The 19,161-nt window shown below is 36.0% G+C and overlaps 1 protein-coding gene across 2 annotated transcripts in view; it reads left to right on the top strand.

The window, feature by feature from the left end:
• DACH2 (dachshund family transcription factor 2) overlaps window positions 1–19,161 on the top strand; it is an 873,940-nt gene that overhangs the window by 678,306 nt on the left and 176,473 nt on the right. For both annotated transcript variants that reach the window (XM_070785446.1, XM_070785445.1), the window contains one exon: window positions 8,034–8,206. In XM_070785446.1, coding sequence (XP_070641547.1) covers window positions 8,034–8,206 — 173 coding nt within the window. The remainder of the gene's footprint in view (window positions 1–8,033; window positions 8,207–19,161) is intronic.

The raw sequence follows: 19,161 nt of genomic DNA, 5'->3' as shown, positions 1-19,161 counted from the left end.
TGCACAAAAAGATCCCTGGCAGCCAAATGGGCGAAACTAACCCTTCCTAATAGTGTGCCCGTAGTAATTGATCCCATCACAACGAAGTGTTCATGCAGCCCACACAGAAGGCACTCTTAGAGCATATAACTTGTGCTGCTGTGCCTCATAGGATGTCTCCTATATAAGGCCAATTTTACAAGATCAGGAAATGTAACCAAGCTCCTTAATGCATAGAATTATACACAGAAAAGTAGGCAAAGTGAGAAGAAAGAAGAATGTGTTTCAAACAAAGAAATAAGACAGAACCACAGAAGAACTTAGCAAAGTGGAGATAAGGAATCTACCCAATAAAGAGTTCAAGTTAATATCATAAAGACCCTCAGTGAAGTCAAGAGAAGAATGGGTGAACACAAAGAGGAATTTAACAGATGGAAGACATAAAGAATAACTAAACATAAATTAAGGATATAATAACATAAAAAAAAATGAACTAGAAGCAATCAGCAGTTGATAGGATGATACAAAGGAATGCATTTGCAAAATGGAAAACAGAGTAGTGGAAATCACCCAATCTGAACAGAAAGAGGATAAAATTTAAAAAAATGAAAACAATTTAGGGAAAACATCAAGAATCCTAAAATTAACTTGCTGGAGGGGGGCAGAGGGATTATTTGGGAAATAATAGAACATACAAAGTAAGGTCTTTGTCATCAGTCTTGGCAATATTCTTTTGGATATTTGTCCTCAGGCAAGGGAAACAAAAGTAAACAAAGAATCAGTTGTGGCTACAAACTACAAAGTTTTTGCACAGTGAAGGAAACTATTAATAGAAAAAGTTGCTTACTGAATGGGAGAAGATATTTTCAAAAATATATCTGATAAGAAACTTAATACCCAAGACATACAAAAGACTTATACATTATACAACTCAACATCCAAAAATCACCTGATTAAAAAATGAGTAGTAAACCTGAAGAGATTTTTCCAAAGAAAATCTAGATGGCAAACAGACACATGAAAAGATGCTCAACATCCCTAATCATCAGGGAAATGCAAATCAAAACCAAACTGAGATATCACCTCATGCCTGTGAATTATTGTTATTAAAAAACAAAACAAAACAAATATTGGCAAGAATCTGGAGAAAAGGAACCGTCATGCACTGTTGACGGAATTTAAATTGGTGCAACCATATGGAAAATGATATGGAAGTTCCTCAAAAAATTGAAATCAGAACTACCATACCATCCAGCAGTTTTACTCTGGGTATTTATCTGAAAAAAACAAAAAAACAAAAAACAAAAACAAAAATACTAACTTAAAAAGAAATATGAACCTAGATGTACATAGCAGCATTATTTATAATAGCCAAATAATGGAAGCCACCTAAGTGCCTACAGCAGATGAATGGATAAAGAAAAGGTCACACACACACACACCACAATATAATATTTCTCAGCAATAATAAAGAATGAAATCTTACCATTTGCAACAGTGTGGATGTACATGGAAGGTATTATGCTTAGAGAAATAAGTCAGAGAAAAACAAATGCTCTATGTTGTATGTATATCAAAAATGTGAAATTTTTCAAAAATCAAAATTAACAAGTATTAAAAACAGGTACAGACTGGCAGATTCAGAGAACAAATTAGTGGTTATCACAAGGGACAGGTATTGTGGGAAGGACCAAATAGGTGAAAGGGATTAAGAAGTACAAACTGCAAGTTAGAAAATAAGTGTTTTAAGGATGTAACAAACATGACATCAAATAGAATCAATATTTTTTAATAGTGTTGTATGGTGTGTAAGCTATAAAATATAAAATAACTAAGTGTACACCTGAAGATAATCTAATATTGTAAGTCAGTTATAGTTCAATTAAAAAAAAAAAGAACCTGATTAAAATCGTGTCAAAGACCTGGAACAGACCCTCATCAAATAAAATGTACAAATGACATATAACCATATGAATATATATTCAACATCATATGCCATTAGAGAATTTCAGATTAAACAAAAATGAGGTACCCCTGCACACCTATTGGAATGGCTAAAATTCAGAACTGTATCAACATTAACTGCTGGTATGGATGTGGAGCAACAAGAACTCTCATTTATTGCTGGTGGGAATGTAGTATGGCACAGCAATTTGGAAAGCATTTGGTGCTTTCTCACGAAGCTAAACAGAGTCTCCTTGTTTATCCAAATGAATTAAAATATTATGTCTAAACAAATCTACATACCAATGTTTATAGCAACTTTATTCATAATTGCTAAAAGTTGAAAGCAACCACAGTGTCCTTCAGTAGTTAAATGAGTAAACAAACTGGTATATCCATGCCATGGAACAATAATTAGCAACAAAACAAATAAACTATGAAATCAAGAAAAGACTAGTGCATATTGCCAAGTGAAACAGAGCCAGTCTGAAAAGAGTAAATACTGTATGATTCCACCTATATGGCATTCAGGAAAAGGCAAACTTATAGAGACATTAAAAGCCAAGTTTAAGAGAAGGAGTGAATAGATGGAGCAGAAGAGATTTTTAAGGGAGTGAAACTAAGTAATCTGTATGATACTGTAATGGTAGACACATGATGTTGTGCATTTGTGAAAAGCCATATAATTTGTAACACAAAGAATGAACTCTGTTGTACACTATGGACAGTAGTTAACAATAGTGTATCAATATTGATTCATGTATTGCAGCAAGTGTACCTCACTAGTATATGATGTTAATTAGAGGGGAAACTGCTGGTGGAGAGGAAGTATATGGAAATTCTCTGTAATTTCTGCTCACTTTTTCTGTAAATGTAAAAATGTTCTAAAAATAAAGTCAGTTGATTAAAATAAAAGACAACTTTTGCCATACCTGAATAAATAGGGTTAGAGTGGCAGAATTCAGAGAGAAAAATCAACAAAAGTGAAGGCTTGCATTTTCAGTTCTAATGAGGTGGATGAAACTGGAGCCTATTATACAGAGTGACATAAGTCAGAAAGAAAAACACCAATACAGTATATTAACACATATATATGGGATTTAGAAAGATGGTAATGATGACCCTATATGTGAGACAGCAAAAGAGACAGAGATATAAAGAACAGTATTTTGGACTCCATGGGATAAGGCGAGGGTGGGATGATTTAAGAGAATAGCATTGAAACATGTATATTAACATATGTGAAACAGATGATCAGTCCAAATTTTATGCATGAAATAGGGCACTTAAAGCCAGTGCACTGGGACAACCCTGAGAGATGAGATGGGGAGAGAGGTGGGAGAGGAGTTCACAATGGGGAACACATGTACACCCATGGCTGATTCATGTCAATGTATGGCAAAAACCACGACATTGTAATTAGCCTCCAATTAAATAAAATAATAATGAGAAAAGAAAAAAAAGTGAAAGCTAAGATGAATTAAAATTGTGGAGAACTGCAGCTGGCCCAGAGGGGAAAGAATAGGGCATACATAGAAGAATATAGTGAAATATCAAAGCTAGAAAGTTAAATTCATATGAAACCAGAGAGCTTCTGTTTTATTCTGGAGATAATGAGTAGCCGCTGAAAGTCTTAAAAATTGAAGTGGAAAGGCAAATTCAATGGTATAGGAAAACCAACCAGGAAAACATTTTACCATCTAGGCATGACAGGATTGGTGCCTGACTGTAGAATACAAGATATTACATATGACAATGACTTGGAAACCAAATGTAAGTGTAATTGTAGAGGGAAGATCAGAGTATTATGAAATTTGTAGCCTTAATTCCTGAAAGGAGGTGGTGCCATGCACTTACGTAAAACTTAAAGGAGTTGCCACAATACCAAGATGCATTAGAAAGAGGGCTTATAGTAGTACACCTGATGTGATTGACAAGAAAGAAAAAAATAACATTTTGGTGATTTTTGAAAAGAGTTTGTCTTCATTACCATTCTATTAAAAGTCTCTGTACATTTCTGATATGTAATTCAATGAGCCAGATTGCTGAAATTATATATATATTGATGGCTCTTAATTTAATGTTTTCAGCTTTCGGAAAAAGTTTGACTTGCGTAACTCTGTATTTGCATATGCTTTGCATGTGCATCTCAAGTGGGGTCACTATTAAACTCACATGTAATATAAATATTAGCTTAAATTCCAGGATATTATAGTCAATTGATGGTTAGTTATTGTAGGTCATGATCTGAAGTTGTGGCTTTTAAGTACTTCATGGTTATTTGAAATGTTTGAATGAATTATATTTTAAAACTGTCAGTGGGCTGTTAAATTCTCTTTGTAGTTTGCATGTAGTTTGCTTGTCAACTGGACTTTACATAGGCATATGCCTTGATATGGCCAAATGGTATCTGGATAATACTGAAAACCTTTCAAGGATGAGGAAAGAGTATTATACTGTTAACAGAAGTGTAAATTCAACAAAAGTTTGAGCATTTGAGTGATAAATTGAGGCACTGATGGCTACTTTTCATTTATAGTTTGATCAATTTTCTATTAAAATACTAACTATACAAAGAAGAATTGGAAGTCCACAATTGTCTTGGGTTTGTTGTAAATGTTAACCTTATATAAATGGGTTATTGATAGTTGCTATTATGTTGAACATAAGGCGAAGGTTATTGATGGTTGCTATTATGTTGAACAAGAGGTGAAGATTTTAGGGAGAGATAAATAGTGATTAATTTATGTTATGGAATGTCCCATCATTATAGCAAAGCTGCATGATGGGTAAAGCATAAAATACATATACATCTACATAATTTTGTAAAGTTAACTGAAAATAAACTAATTTAAAAGGTGACACAGAAATCCATTTTTAATTCAGTGTTTGCACTCTATTGAGACTTTAAATTAATAATCACAGGAAAAAGGCTTCAAAACTGCAAAATCTGTTTTAATAGATTGCTCCTAAAAGCAAATCAGAGGGTGAGCCATAAATGAAGTGATGGGGAAGATTTTTAAATACTTTACTAATACTCTTTGGGGATTTGGAGTCATAGGAAGTGTAGAATATGTTTCCCTTCTTAGATTCCACACTAAATTTGTTTCCAGCTTTTTTATCCTTGAATAATTCTGATAACAGTACATTTTGTGTCTGTCTTTATCAGAAATATTGATGACTGTTTTATTCTTTATTTAGGAATTTCTTTAATAGAGTGATCATTTTAATGTGTGAGACCTGTCATATCTAGGAGTTTGTTTCATTGTGCTACTTTTGAAAACTTTGTTAATGACTTTAACTCAACCATCTTTGTTGAGCCCAGGAGATTTATTTACAACATTCTTCCTTCTAACCCTGTTTGTGTCCTAAAATTATGTTTTGAGTGTTTGTATTACCATTACTGTTGTTTTGAGGAATGAGATTTAAGAGGTCTCTGAATATATTTCCTATAGATTCATTGTACACTTGTTGTTGTGATATTGGAAACAAGAAAAAATGATGGGATGCAAACAGGAGAAAGGGACGTTATTAACATTTGATAATTGTGTGTAAGATTAACATAAACATTGCCCATAGTAGAGTTTCAATAGCCTATAATAATTTTGGAAAATTACAAGGAGGCACATTTTCGAACATCTGTTAAATATTACTTGTTTCTGGGATCATGTCCAAAAAAGGCAAGATTACTGGCAAGACAATAGCTTAAAATACATTATAATGTGATATGGTTTACTTATTGTAGTCATGTTAATATCCATAATGTTAGGCCAACTTTCCCTAGCCTCTACTCAAAGGTCTTTCCATTCTTTCCATACAAATACCAACCTTATGAAGGATAAGCAGACAACTATTTCAATTTGTTACTTTTTTTTTCATAATGACATATCTGTGGCTACCACAAGTGTTATATGGATAATACTTGAAAGATATTCTTTCAGAAAGTTAAAATATGTGAAAAATATTTCACTTTGCATAATAAAACAAATAGAATTCTTGGAACTACCCAAATATGTGGATATTCGTTATTAAACTGGAAAACAGGTTGATATTTTGATAGAGGACTTATTCCTTATGGACAAAGTCTTCAAATTAGAACTATAAGCATTCATTTTAGAGATTTATAGCTAAAAGACTAGGACATAGTCCCAGTCTTATTTTCTTCAATCATTCTGAAGCCTAAAGAATCTACATCTTATCATACTAGTACCTCTATTCAGTTCAGTTCAGTTCAGTCACTCAGTCAGTCATCTCCGACTCTGTGACCCCATGAATTGCAGCACGCCAGGCCTCCCTGTCCATCACCAACTCCCAGAGTTCACCCAAACTCATGTCTATCGAGTCAGTGATGCCATCCAGCCATCTCATCCTCTGTCGTCCCCTTCTCCTCCTGCCCCCAATCTCTCCCAGCATCAGAGTCTTTTCCAATGAGTCAACTCTTTGCATGAGGTGGCCAAAGTACTGGAGTTTCAGCTTTAGCATCATTCCTTCCAAAGAACACCCAGGACTCAGCTCCTTTAAAATGGACTGGTTGGATCTCCTTGCAGTCCAAGGGACGCTCAAGAGTCTAATCGAATACCACAGTTCAAAAGCATCAATTCTTCGACACTCAGCTTTCTTCACATTCCAACTCTCACATCCATACATGACTACTGGAAAAACAATAGCCTTGACTAGACGGACCTTTGTTGGCAAAGTAATGTCTCTGCTTTTAAATATGGTATCTAGGTTGGTCATAACTTTCCTTCCAAGGAGTAAGTGTCTTTTAATTTCATGGCTGCAGTCACCATCTGCAGTGATTTTGGAGCCCCCAAAAATAAAGTCTGACACTGTTTCCACTGTTTCCCCTTCTACTTCCCATGAAGTGATGGGACCAGATGCCATGATCTTCGTTTTCTGAATGTTGAGCTCTAAGCCAACTTTTTCACTCTCCTCTTTCATTTTCATCAAGAGGCATTTTAGTTCCTCTTCACTTTCTGCCATAAAGGTGGTGTCATCTGCATATCTGAGGTTATTGATATTTCTCCTGGCAGTCTTGATTCTAGCTTGTGCTTCTTCCAGCCCAGTGTTTCTCATGATGTACTCTGCATATAAGTTAAATAAGCAGGGTGACAATATACAGCCTTGACGTACTCCATTTGCTGTTTGGAACCAGTCTGTTGTTCCAGGTCCAGTTCTAACTGTTGCTTCCTGACCTGCATATAGGTTTCTCAAGAGGCAGGTCAGGTGGTCTGGTTTTGCCATCTCTTGAAGAATTTTCCACAGTTTATTGTGATCTACAGAGTCAAAGGCTTTGGCATAGTCAATAAAGCAGAAATAGATGTTTTTCTGGAACTCTCTTGCTTTTTTGATGATCCAGTGGATGTTGGCAATTTGATTTCTGGTTGTTCTGCCTTTTCTAAAACCAGCTTGAACATCTTGAAGTTCAAGGTTCACATGTTGCTGAAGCCTGGCTTGGAGAATTTTGAGTATTACTTTACTAGCATGTGAGATGAGTGCAATTGTGCGGTAGTTTGAGCATTCTTTGGGATTGCCTTTCTTTGGGATTGGAATGAAAACTGACCTTTTCCAGTCGTGTGGCCACTGCTGAGTTTTCCATATTTGCTGGCATATTGAGTGCAGCACTTTCATGGCATTATCTTTCAGGATTTGAAATAGCTCAACTGAAATTTCATCACCTTCACTAGCTTTACTCCTAAGGAAAGAGTTAAGCTAGAAAGTATCAACACATCATTACATTATAATATTTAAAAGGCAAGTTGCTTCTTTTTATTAAACACAACGATGTTTAGCTTAAAGTTTTTTGTTTCTTTTTATGAGTAAAAAATTGAACATTATAAATAAATATTTTGGAAGTGAGAGCAAGAATAAGGAATATTGTTAAATAAAAGTCTGAATATAGGTGCATTTTTAAATTATAAAACCATGTTAAATTCCACAGATACTATTATTTCCTCAAGGAGATACTAAAATATGATAAAACCACTTAAAATTCAACAAGAGTGAAGACTTTTTTTCTTAACTATTTAATAACATCAATTTTTATGTAATTTCCATTTGTCCATATAATGTAACTAATATTATAGTTTAACATGCACTGTCTCTTTTAGGACTGGATCTGCCATTTATGATGATGCCTCATCCCCTACTTCCAGTCAGCTTACCTCCTGCATCAGTTGCTATGGCAATGAATCAGATGAACCATCTTAATACTATTGCCAACATGGCTGCTGCAGCCCAGATTCACAATCCACTCTCTAGAGCTGGGGCCTCAGTTATAAAGGTAAGAATAGTAATTTAGAAGAGGATAAAGTTGTTAATAACATGTCAATTTTGATAAAATAATAATAATTCCATGAAATCTTCAGTATAAACACATAGCTCATTGACTCAGTTGCTTAGCATAAAGTATTGATGAGTTTGATTTCTGACTAGGCCTGCTAAGGTGTTTTTGTTATTGTCATTTGTTTTCATTCAATGACCACAGATACTACCTTTAATTCTAGCATCCTGTCTTGTATTCATGAGCACAGTGTGTGGGAGGCATGCTCAGCTAAAGAGAGAGCAGAAGAATGTGCAAAATCCATTCCCATTGCTGGAGTGAAACAAAGTAAACACTGCATCTTCTTGGTGTTTGTGAGACAGTTGTGGAATAGTATATATCATAAAAGATTTATAGTTAAAAAGACCTGCATTTCAGTTCTGATTCTGCTACTTAATATCTGAATGACCTTGGATATAGCAATTAACCTTCCTCAACTTTTTCCTCAACTGTAAAATAAAAGTCCTAATCTATCCCACCTATTTCATTGGCCGTCTAGAGGTAATATGAGTAAAATACAGTTTAAAATTGTGAAACATTAAACAAATCCTTATGATAATTTATAGTATTCAGTTCAGTTCAGTTGCTCAGTCATGTCTGACTCTTTGCAACCCCATGGACTGCAGCATGCCAAGCTTCCCTGTCCATCACCAACTCCCGGAGCTTACTGAAACTCATGTCCATAGAGTTGGTGATGCCATCTAACCATCTCATCTTCTGTCATCCCCTTCTCCACCCGCCTTCAATCTTCCCCAGCATCAGAGTCTTTTCCAATGAGTCAGTTCTTTGCATGAGGTGGCCAAAGTATTGGAGTTTTATCATTATCATATTCTAGAATAAAATTTTTCAAAATTTTTGGACCATTGTGTAATGAAACACAAATATTTTATAATCTTCCTTATGTCTCCTATTAGTTTGTCACATCTTCCTTTGCCTTCCAAGTATAACATGAACTAAGTTTTGTAATACATTTTTCCTTTTGTGGAGAAGATAATATAAGGGTGTATAGAATCAAATAGTATAGTTAATCAGGGCAACCCTTGATTTGTTCCTTTGTCCCTCCATTTATTCAACAAAAATACTCAATATGTAGACATCACATAGGGTAATATGGGAAATAATTAGGATGTAGTTCCTGACTTCCAGGACCCACAACCTAAATTCTAGAGAATAACAAGTACACATTTAACTTGCATAACAACACAGACTGTGATGCATAGCAATCCATCAAGCATTACATGAATTTAGAGTAGGGAGAGAGCAAATCTAGGTTAGAGAAGAGAGGGAACAGGAATCACAAATGGTATTACAGTTGATGGATTTGAGCTAGGCCTTGAAATATTGATATTATTGTAATAGGTGAACATGAGAGAAAAAGAACTGAAGGTAGAAGAAATAAGAGATTCTAGACATATTTGTTTAATATTAAATTAGCTTCTAATTTGGTGAACTTCTAAAGCAATAAAGAAAATTTAAAATATAATCTTTATAAGAAAGGGAAAGAACTGATAATTTTTTATTAAGCTCCATTTATATTTTTATGGCCATGTAGCAGTATGCTTTCTGTAAGGACTGTGGCCCTCAGTGAGTTAGTCTGTTTTGACTAAAAGTGAAGAGTGTGGACATATTTATCTTGTTACTAATCTTAGAGGAAATGCTTTCAGCTTTTTACAGTTGGGTATGTTAGCTGTAGATCTGTCATATATGGCCTTTATTATGCTGAAATACATTCCCTATATGCTCACTTTCTGGAGAATCAGAATAAGACACTGATATCTGGTTTAAAAATACTGTGGATCCATCTGTATTTTTTGCTTTCTATTGACTGGGTCCCTATTATGCATCATGTGATTATTAAGGTTTGTGACCTAATAGGGAGAGACAAAAAATAAACAAAGTTTTTGATTTAAAATGTAAATGGATAAAATGAACAAATGTGTACTATTTTGAAAACATGCTTTTGCTGATTTTGTTTTGTACTATCTGAAGCCAGGATTCCTGAGTCATGTGAAAACTACATATAATGCTTTAAATTTTCCTATATTCTGTGTGCTTAAAATTTTAGTAGTAAATGATTATTAATGTGTTATGTTTGTCTTTATTTTTTCAGGTTCTTTAAAAGGAGCGATGTAAAGTGCATACAATCATGATTACATATTTATATAATATGTATTTTTATAATGTGACAGTATACTTTTGTTTGAATGCTCATAGACTCAAATGAATGCACCACTTAGTATACTTATTCATAATATCATTTGACTAGTCTGATAATGTTGCATATTAGAATTAAATAAAAACCTTCAGGTTCCTGTAATAGGCTTAAAAGTCCAGTGTTTTAGAGTTTGTATTTGGGCCAGCATCCAGTGGTATGCCTATAGATGAGGGAAAAAAAAAAGAAAAGAAAGTGAAAACCTCTGATTTATAACATTTGCCAATTTATGTGGTATAAGTAATTCCTACCATAGCTGATTTAATGTTAACAGCAGCTTAACACCTGACTCACAGAATTACTGTGTTTTTAATAATTAGCTCTAATTTGAACAAAGACAATACTCTCCTTTAAAGCCTTATATGAAATATGAAATGTTTATCAAATCAGCTTCTCTACACCAATATTCCCCCATATCCAGTAAATCAAACAAAATATTTTCAAAGTAGTTTACCTCTCATATTTACTCAGAAAAACATAACATGTAACTCAAGTTTTGAGATCTCTATAAAAATGAGTAAAGTTTTTTTTTTTTTCCTGTTGTTGAAATTATGCCACTTTAACATAAAATAAAGTCACATTGGAAAGAGCATAATTGCATTTATGCCTTCTTCTTCTACCAGTGTGTAAATATTTCCACCCCAATGTGGAAAAAAAAAAAAAAAAAAAAAAGAAGGAAATTGGTGAATAGAGGTGTTGACTTCTGCAAATGCTCTTAAATAGTGAAAACTAACACAAGGGAGACTAGACCTGGTTTCATCTTTTGAATTTCCTTCTCACAGGTAGGAAATAAAACCACAGCTTTTAAGAGCTTTGAGAAGTGATGTGACTTTTAGAATCTTAGACATCTAAAGAAAATATGTATTTACTTAGATTTTAATAAATTCCCCACCTCCATGGTGGTAAACAATCAACAAACAATCTTAGATGCATAGCACATACCTACTACAGCAATACTATTTAATATAGTAGCCATTAGCCACATGTGGCTATTTCAATTTAAAATAATTAAATAAAATGGACATTTCAGTTCCTCAATGGCTACTAGCTACATTTAAATTTCTAATTAGATAGTACAGATAGGGAACATTTGACTATTTACAGAAAATTTTATCAGACAGCACTGTTTCTAAGACGTTAGATAGGATGGTTGCAAAGTTCAGAACACTCAGTCTATGGGGAAAAGAGATAATACACTTTGAAAAATCAGCAAGTGTATTGCAATTTGCCTTGAATTTGGCCAGAAAGGATAGTTGTTGCTTAAATTGCCTTACTGTTGTTCAGTTGCCCAGTCCTGTCCAACTCTTTGCTATCCCATGGACTGCAGCACACCCAGGCCTCTGTGTCCCTCATCATCATGTCCATTACATTGTTGATGACATCCAGCTGTCTCATCCTCTGATTCCCTCTTTTCCTTCTGCCCTCAATCTTTCCCAGCATCAGGGACTTTTCCAATGAGTCAGCTGTTCACATCAGATGACCAAAATATTGGAATTTCAGCATCAGTATTTCCAATGAGTATTTAGGGTTGATTTTGAAAGGTTGTTGCTGGGAGGAGCCAAGATGGCGGAGGAGTAGGACGGGGAGAACACTTTCTCCCCCACAAATTCATCAAAAGAGCATTTAAAAGCCAAGTAAATTCCACAAAATAACTTCTGAATGCCGGTAGAGGACATCAGGCACCCAGAAAAGCAACCCAAGTCTTCGAAAGGAGGTAGGAAAAAATATAAAAGACAAAAGAGACAAAAGAGGGAGGGACAGAACTCTGTCCCGGGAAGGGAGTCTTAAAAAGAGAGAAGTTTCCAAACATCAGGAAACCTTCTCACTGCCGAATCTGTGCCGAGCTTTGGAAGCACAGAGGGCAACATAATAGGGAGAAAAAAATAAATAAACAATTAAAACTTGCAGATCGCGAGCCCTATGGTAACTACCCCAGCGGAGAAGCAGCGCAGACGCCTGCACACGCCATTAGCAAGCAGGGGCTGGGCAGGGAGGTGGGGCACAGGCTGCATCGCTTAGAGTAAGGACCTGGCTTGAATACCCTGAGCGCTATCTGAGCGAAATAATCTGGACTAGCAAACCAGACTGTGGGATATCTATCACACGAAAAGCCAGCCCTAACCTAAGACACCGCCAGGCCCGTGCACAGAACAAAGGACTTAACAGAGATAGCAGGCTGCAGACCTACCCCTCCGGTGACAGGCAGCCAGAGCCAGAAGGGGGCAATCACAGCCCCAGAGAGACATTATCTATAAAACTGTAAGTAGGCTTCTTTGCTAACTAAAACTTCTTGGGGGTCTGGACGGTCAACATCTCCCTGAGAAGGTGTGCCGGTTGTACACCTAAATAACTGAGCGGCGGGGAGGCGATAAGTCGCGGCAATTGCGCTCACTAAATACCTCATCACCTGAGCTGCTCGGACCTGGGAAGGGCACAAAATGCAGGCCCAACCGAGTCTGCGCCTCTGAGGACTACCCAAGTGCCTGAACCTGAGCAGCTTGGACCTGGGAGGTACAGGCAGCCCAGGGCCGGCTACGGATGGTTCCCGGCGGAGCAACCTAGAACCTGAGCAGTGTGGGCAGGGAGGCGACACGCGCCGTGAGTGGGGGCAGACCCAGTGTGGCTGAGGCACTGCGAGCACACGCCAGTGTTACTTGTTTGCAGCATCCCGCTATCCCTCCCCACAGCGCGACTGAACAAGTGAGCCTAAAAAGAAAAAAAAAAAAAAAAGTGTCCTCCACCATCCTCTTTGCATCAGGGCGGAAACCAGACACCGAAGAGTCCAGCAAACAGAAGAAGCAATAACAGAGGGAACCGCCTTGGAAGCTACAGGCAACAGATTAAAACCCTGTGGTTACTACCGACTACATAGGAAGGGGCCTATAGATCTTGAGAAGTAAAAGTTGGACCAAGGAACTAGCCAAAAATGAGCTGAACCCACAATACTCACAACAAAACCAGAGAAAGTCCTCGACATATTTATACTATTTTTATGATCATTCTTTCTTTCTTTCTTTCTTTCTTTTTTTTAAATTTTTTAAAAATTTTAAGTCCTCTATTATTCCTTTAATTTTCACTTTTATAGCCTATTACTTTGCAAAAAAAAAAAAGATCCTATTTTTTTTTCCAGCAAACTTCATATATATATATATATATTTATAACTTTTTGACATTTTTTTTCTTCTTTTCTTTAACATTGTAGTTTTGAAATTCCAAACTCTACTCTAGATTTTTGATTTTAGATTTTTGGTATTTGTTATCAATTTTGTACCTATAGTTTTTTTATAATTTCTGTGATTCTTTTTTCTTTTCCCTGTTTCTTTCTCTTCTTCTTTTATATAACACTGTATATCTGAAATTCCAAACTCTACTCTAGATTTTTAATTTATGCTTTTTTGGTATTTGATATCAATTTTGTACCTGTATTTTCTTTATAATTTTTGCGACATTGTTTGTTTTTGTTTGTTTTTTTTTTCTCTCTTTCTTTTTCTTCTTCTTTTTTTTAACATTTATTTTTGAAATTCCAAACTCTACTCTAGATTTTTAACTTTTGCTTTTATGGATTTGTTACCAATTTTGTACCTTTAAGAACCCAATCTTCAGTACTCATTTTTCACTAGGGAACGAGATTACTGGCTTAACTGCTCTCTCTCCCTTTGGACACTCCTTTTTCTCCACCAGGTCGCCTGTATCTCCTCCCTAACCCCTCTCTACTCTACCCAACTCTGTGAATTTCTGTGTGTTCCAGACAGTGGAGAACACTTAGGGAACAGATTACTGGCTGGATATGTCTCCCTCCTTTTCATTCCCCCCTTTTATCCTTCTGGCCACCTCAGTCTCCTTCCTCCATCTTCTCTTCTCTGTATAACTCTGTGAACATCTCTGAGCGGTCCAGTTGTGGAGTGCACATAAGGAAGTGATTATTGGCTAGTCCACTCTCTCCACTATTGATTCCACCTCATCTCATTCGGGTCACCTCTAACTCCCTCCTCCCTCTTCTCTTCTCCATGTAACGCTGTGAACCTCTCTGGGTGACCCTCATGGTAGAGAAACTTTTCATCTTTAACGTGAATGTTTTAGCATTGGTGCTGTATAGAAGGAGAAGTTTTGAAACTACCGTAAAAATAAGACCAATAACTGGAAGCAGGAGGCTTAAATCCAAACCCTGCCTCCAGGGAACTCCTGACTCCAAAGAACATTAATTGACAAGAGCTCATCAAAAGTCTCCATACTGACACTGAAACCAAGCACTACACAAGGGCCAACAAGTTCCAGGGAAAGACATACCAAGCAAATTCTCCAGCAACAAAGGAACACAGCCCTGAGCTTCAAGATACAGGCTGCCAAAAGTCACCCCAAAACCACAGACATCTCATAACTCATTACTGGACACTTCATTGCACTCCAGAGAGAAGAAATACAGCTCCACCCTCCAGAACACCAACACGAGCTTCTCTAACCAGGAAACCTTGACAAGCCACCTTACAAACCCACACACAACGAGGAAATGCCACAATAAAGAGAACTCCACAAACGTCCAGAATACAGAAAGGACACCCCCAAATCAGCAATTTAAACAAGATGAAGAGACAGAGGAATACCCAGCAGATAAAGGAACAGGATAAATGCCCACCAGACCAAACAAAAGAGGAAGAGATAGGGAATCTACCTGATAAAGAATTCCGAATAATGATAGTGAAATTGACCCAAAATCTTGAAATCAAAATGGAATCACAGATAAATAGCCTGGAGACAAGGATTGAGAAGATGCAAGAAAGGTTTAACAAGGACTTAGAAGAAATAAAAAAAGAGTCAATATACAATGAATAATGCAATAAATGAAATTAAAAACACTCTGGAGGCAACAAATAATAGAATAACAGAGGCAGAAGATAGGATTAGTGAATTAGAAGACAGGATGACAGAAATAAATGAATCAGAGAGGATAAAAGAAAAACGAATTAAAAGAAATGAGGACAATCTCAGAGACCTCCAGGACAATATTAAATGCTACAACATTCGAATCATAGGGGTCCCAGAAGAAGAAGACAAAAAGAAAGACCATGAGAAAATACTTGAAGAGATAATAGTTGAAAACTTCCCTAAAATGGGGAAGGAAATAATCACCCAAGTCCAAGAAACAGAGAGTCCCAAACAGGATAAACCCAAGGCGAAACACCCCAAGACACATATTAATCAAATTAACAAAGATCAAACACAAAGAACAAATATTAAAAGCAGCAAGGGAAAAACAAGAAATAACAACAAGGGAATTCCCATAAGGATAACAGCTGATCTTTCAATAGAAACTCTTCAAGCCAGGAGGGAATGGCAAGACATACTTAAAATGATGAAAGAAAATAACCTCCAGCCCAGATTATTGTACCCAGTAAGGATCTCATTCAAGTATGAAGGAGAAATCAAAAGCTTTTCAGACAAGCAAAAGCTGAGAGAATTCTGCACCACCAAACCAGCTCTCCAACAAATACTAAAGGATATTCTCTAGACAGGATACACAAAAATGGTGTATAAATTCGAACCGAAAACTAAAGTAAATGGCAACGGGATCATACTTATCAGTAATTACCTTAAATGTAAAAGGGTTGAATGCCCCAACCAAAAGACAAAGACTGGCTGAATGGATACAAAAACAAGACCCCTACATATGTTGTCTACAAGAGACCCACCTCAAAACAGGGGACACATACAGACTGAAAGTGAAGGGCTGGAAAAAGATTTTCCATGCAAATAGGGACCAAAAGAAAGCAGGAGTAGCAATACTCATATCAGATAAAATAGACTTTAAAACAAAGGCTGTGAAAAGAGACAAAGATGGTCACTACATAATGATCAAAGGATCAATCCAAGAAGATATAACAATTATAAATATATATGCACCCAACACGGGAGCACCACAGTATGTAAGACAAATGCTAACAAGTATGAAAGCAGACATTAACAATAACACAGTAATAGTGGGAGACTTCAATACCCCACTCACACCTATCGATAGATCAACTAAACAGAAAATTAACAAGGATACACAAACTTTAAAAGATACAATAGACCAGTTAGACCTAATTGATATCTATAGGACATTTCATCCAAAAACAATGAATTTCACCTTTTTCTCAGGTGCACATGGAACCTTCTCCAGGATAGATCACATCCTGGGCCATAAATCTAGCCTTGGTAAATTCAAAAAAATAGAAATCATTCCAAGCATCTTTTCTGACCACAATGCAGTAAGATTAGATCTCAATTACAGGAGAAAAACTATTAAAAATTCCAACATATGGAGGATGAACAACACGCTGCTGAATAACCAACAAATAACAGAAGAAATCAAAAAAGAAATCAAAATTTGCATAGAAACGAATGAAAATGAAAACACAACAACCCAAAACCTGTGGGACACAGTAAAAGCAGTCCTAAGGGGAAAGTTCATAGCAATACAGGCACACCTCAAGAAACAAGAAAAAAGTCAAATAAATAACCTAACTCTACACCTAAAGCAACTAGAAAAGGAAGAAATGAAGAACCTCAGGGTTAGTAGAAGGAAAGAAATCTTAAAAATTAGAGCAGACTTTTATTTCCAATATTCTGGGAGGTGGGTATATATGGAATTTAGAAAGATGGTAACAATAACCCGGTGTACGAGACAGCAAAAGAGACACTGATGTATAGAACAGTCTTATGGACTCTGTGGGAGAGGGAGAGGGTGGGAAGATGTGGGAGAATGGCAGTGAAACATGTAAAATATCATGTAGGAAACGAGTTGCCAGTCCAGGTTCGATGCATGATGCTGGATGCTTGGGGCTGGTGCACTGGGACGGCCCAGAGGGATGGTATGGGGAGGGAGGAGGGAGGAGGGTTCGGGATGGGGAACACATGTATACCTGTGGCGGATTCATTTTGATATTTGGCAAAACTAATACAATTATGTAAAGTTTAAAAATAAAATAAAATTGGAAGAAAAAAAAAAAAATTAGAGCAGAAATAAATGCAAAAGAAACAAAAGAGACCATAGCAAAAATCAACAAAGCCAAAAGCTGGTTCTTTGAAAAGATAAATAAAATTGACAAACCATTAGCCAGACTCATCAAGAAACAAAGGGAGAAAAATCAAATCAATAAAATTAGAAATGAAAATGGAGAGATCACAACAGACAACACAGAAATACAAAGGATCATAAGAGACTACTATCAACAATTATATGCCAATAAAATGGACAACGTGGAAGAAATGGACAAATTCTTAGAAAAGTACAACTTTCCAAAACTGGACCAGGAAGAAATAGAAAATCTTAACAGACCCATCACAAGCACGGAAATTGAAACTGTAATCAAAAATCTTCCAGCAAACAAAAGCCCAGGTCCAGACGGCTTCACAGCTGAATTCTACCAAAAATTTAGAGAAGAGCTAACACCTATCCTGCTCAAACTCTTCCAGAAAATTGCAGAGGAAGGTAAACTTCCAAACTCATTCTATGAGGCCACCATCACCCTAATACCAAAACCTGACAAAGATCCCACAAAAAAAAAAAAAACTACAGGCCAATATCACTGATGAACATAGATGCAAAAATCCTTAACAAAATTCTAGCAATCAGAATCCAACAACACATTAAAAGATCATACACAATGACCAAGTGGGCTTTATCCCAGGGATGCAAGGATTCTTCAGTATCCACAAATCAATCAATGTAATACACCACATTAACAAATTGAAAAATAAAAGCCATGTGATTATCTCAATAGATGCAGAGAAAGCCTGTGACAAAATTCAACAACCATTTATGATAAAAACTCTCCAGAAAGCAGGAATAGAAGGAACATACCTCAACATAATAAAAGCTATATATGACAAACCCACAGCAAACATTATACTCAGTCGTGAACAATTGAAAGCATTCCCTTTAAAATCAGGAACAAGAAAAGAGTGCCCACTTTCACCATTACTATTCAACATAGTTTTGGAAGTTTTGGCCACAGCAATCAGAACAGAAATATAAATAAAAGGAATCCAAATTGGAAAAGAAGAAGTAAAACTCTCACTATTTGCAGATGACATGATCCTCTACATAGAAAACCCTAAGGACTCCACCAGAAAATTACTAGAACTAATCAATGATTATAGTAAATTTGCAGCATATAAAGTCAACACTCAGAAATCCCTTGCATTCCTATACACTAATAATGAGAAAACAGAAAGAGAAATTAAGGAAACAATTCCATTCACCATTGCAATGGAAAGAATAAAATACTTAGGAATATATCTACCTAAACAAACTAAAGACCTATACATAGAAAACTATAAAACACGGGTGAAAGAAATCAAAGAGGACACTAATAGATGGAGAAGTATACCATGTTCATGGATTGGAAGAATCAGTATAGTGAAAATGAGTATACTACCCAAAGCAATTTATGGATTCAATACAATCCCTGTCAAGTTACCAACGGTATTCTTCACAGAGCTAGAACAAATAATTTCACAATTTGCATGGAAATACAAAAAACCTTGAATAGCCAAAGCGATCTTGAGAAAGAAGAATGGAACTGGAGGAATCAACCTACCTGACTTAACGCTCTACTACAAAGCCACAGTTATCAAGACAGTATGGTCCTGGAACAAAGACAGAAATATAGATCAATGGAACAAAATAGAAAGCCCAGACATAAATCCACACACATAGGGACAC

Source organism: Bos indicus, chromosome X (genome assembly GCF_029378745.1).
Source record: "Bos indicus isolate NIAB-ARS_2022 breed Sahiwal x Tharparkar chromosome X, NIAB-ARS_B.indTharparkar_mat_pri_1.0, whole genome shotgun sequence".
NCBI classification, from domain to species: domain Eukaryota; kingdom Metazoa; phylum Chordata; class Mammalia; order Artiodactyla; family Bovidae; genus Bos; species Bos indicus.
The sequence above is the reverse complement of the archived record's forward strand: the minus strand, read 5'-3'. Positions and strand labels throughout refer to the sequence as shown.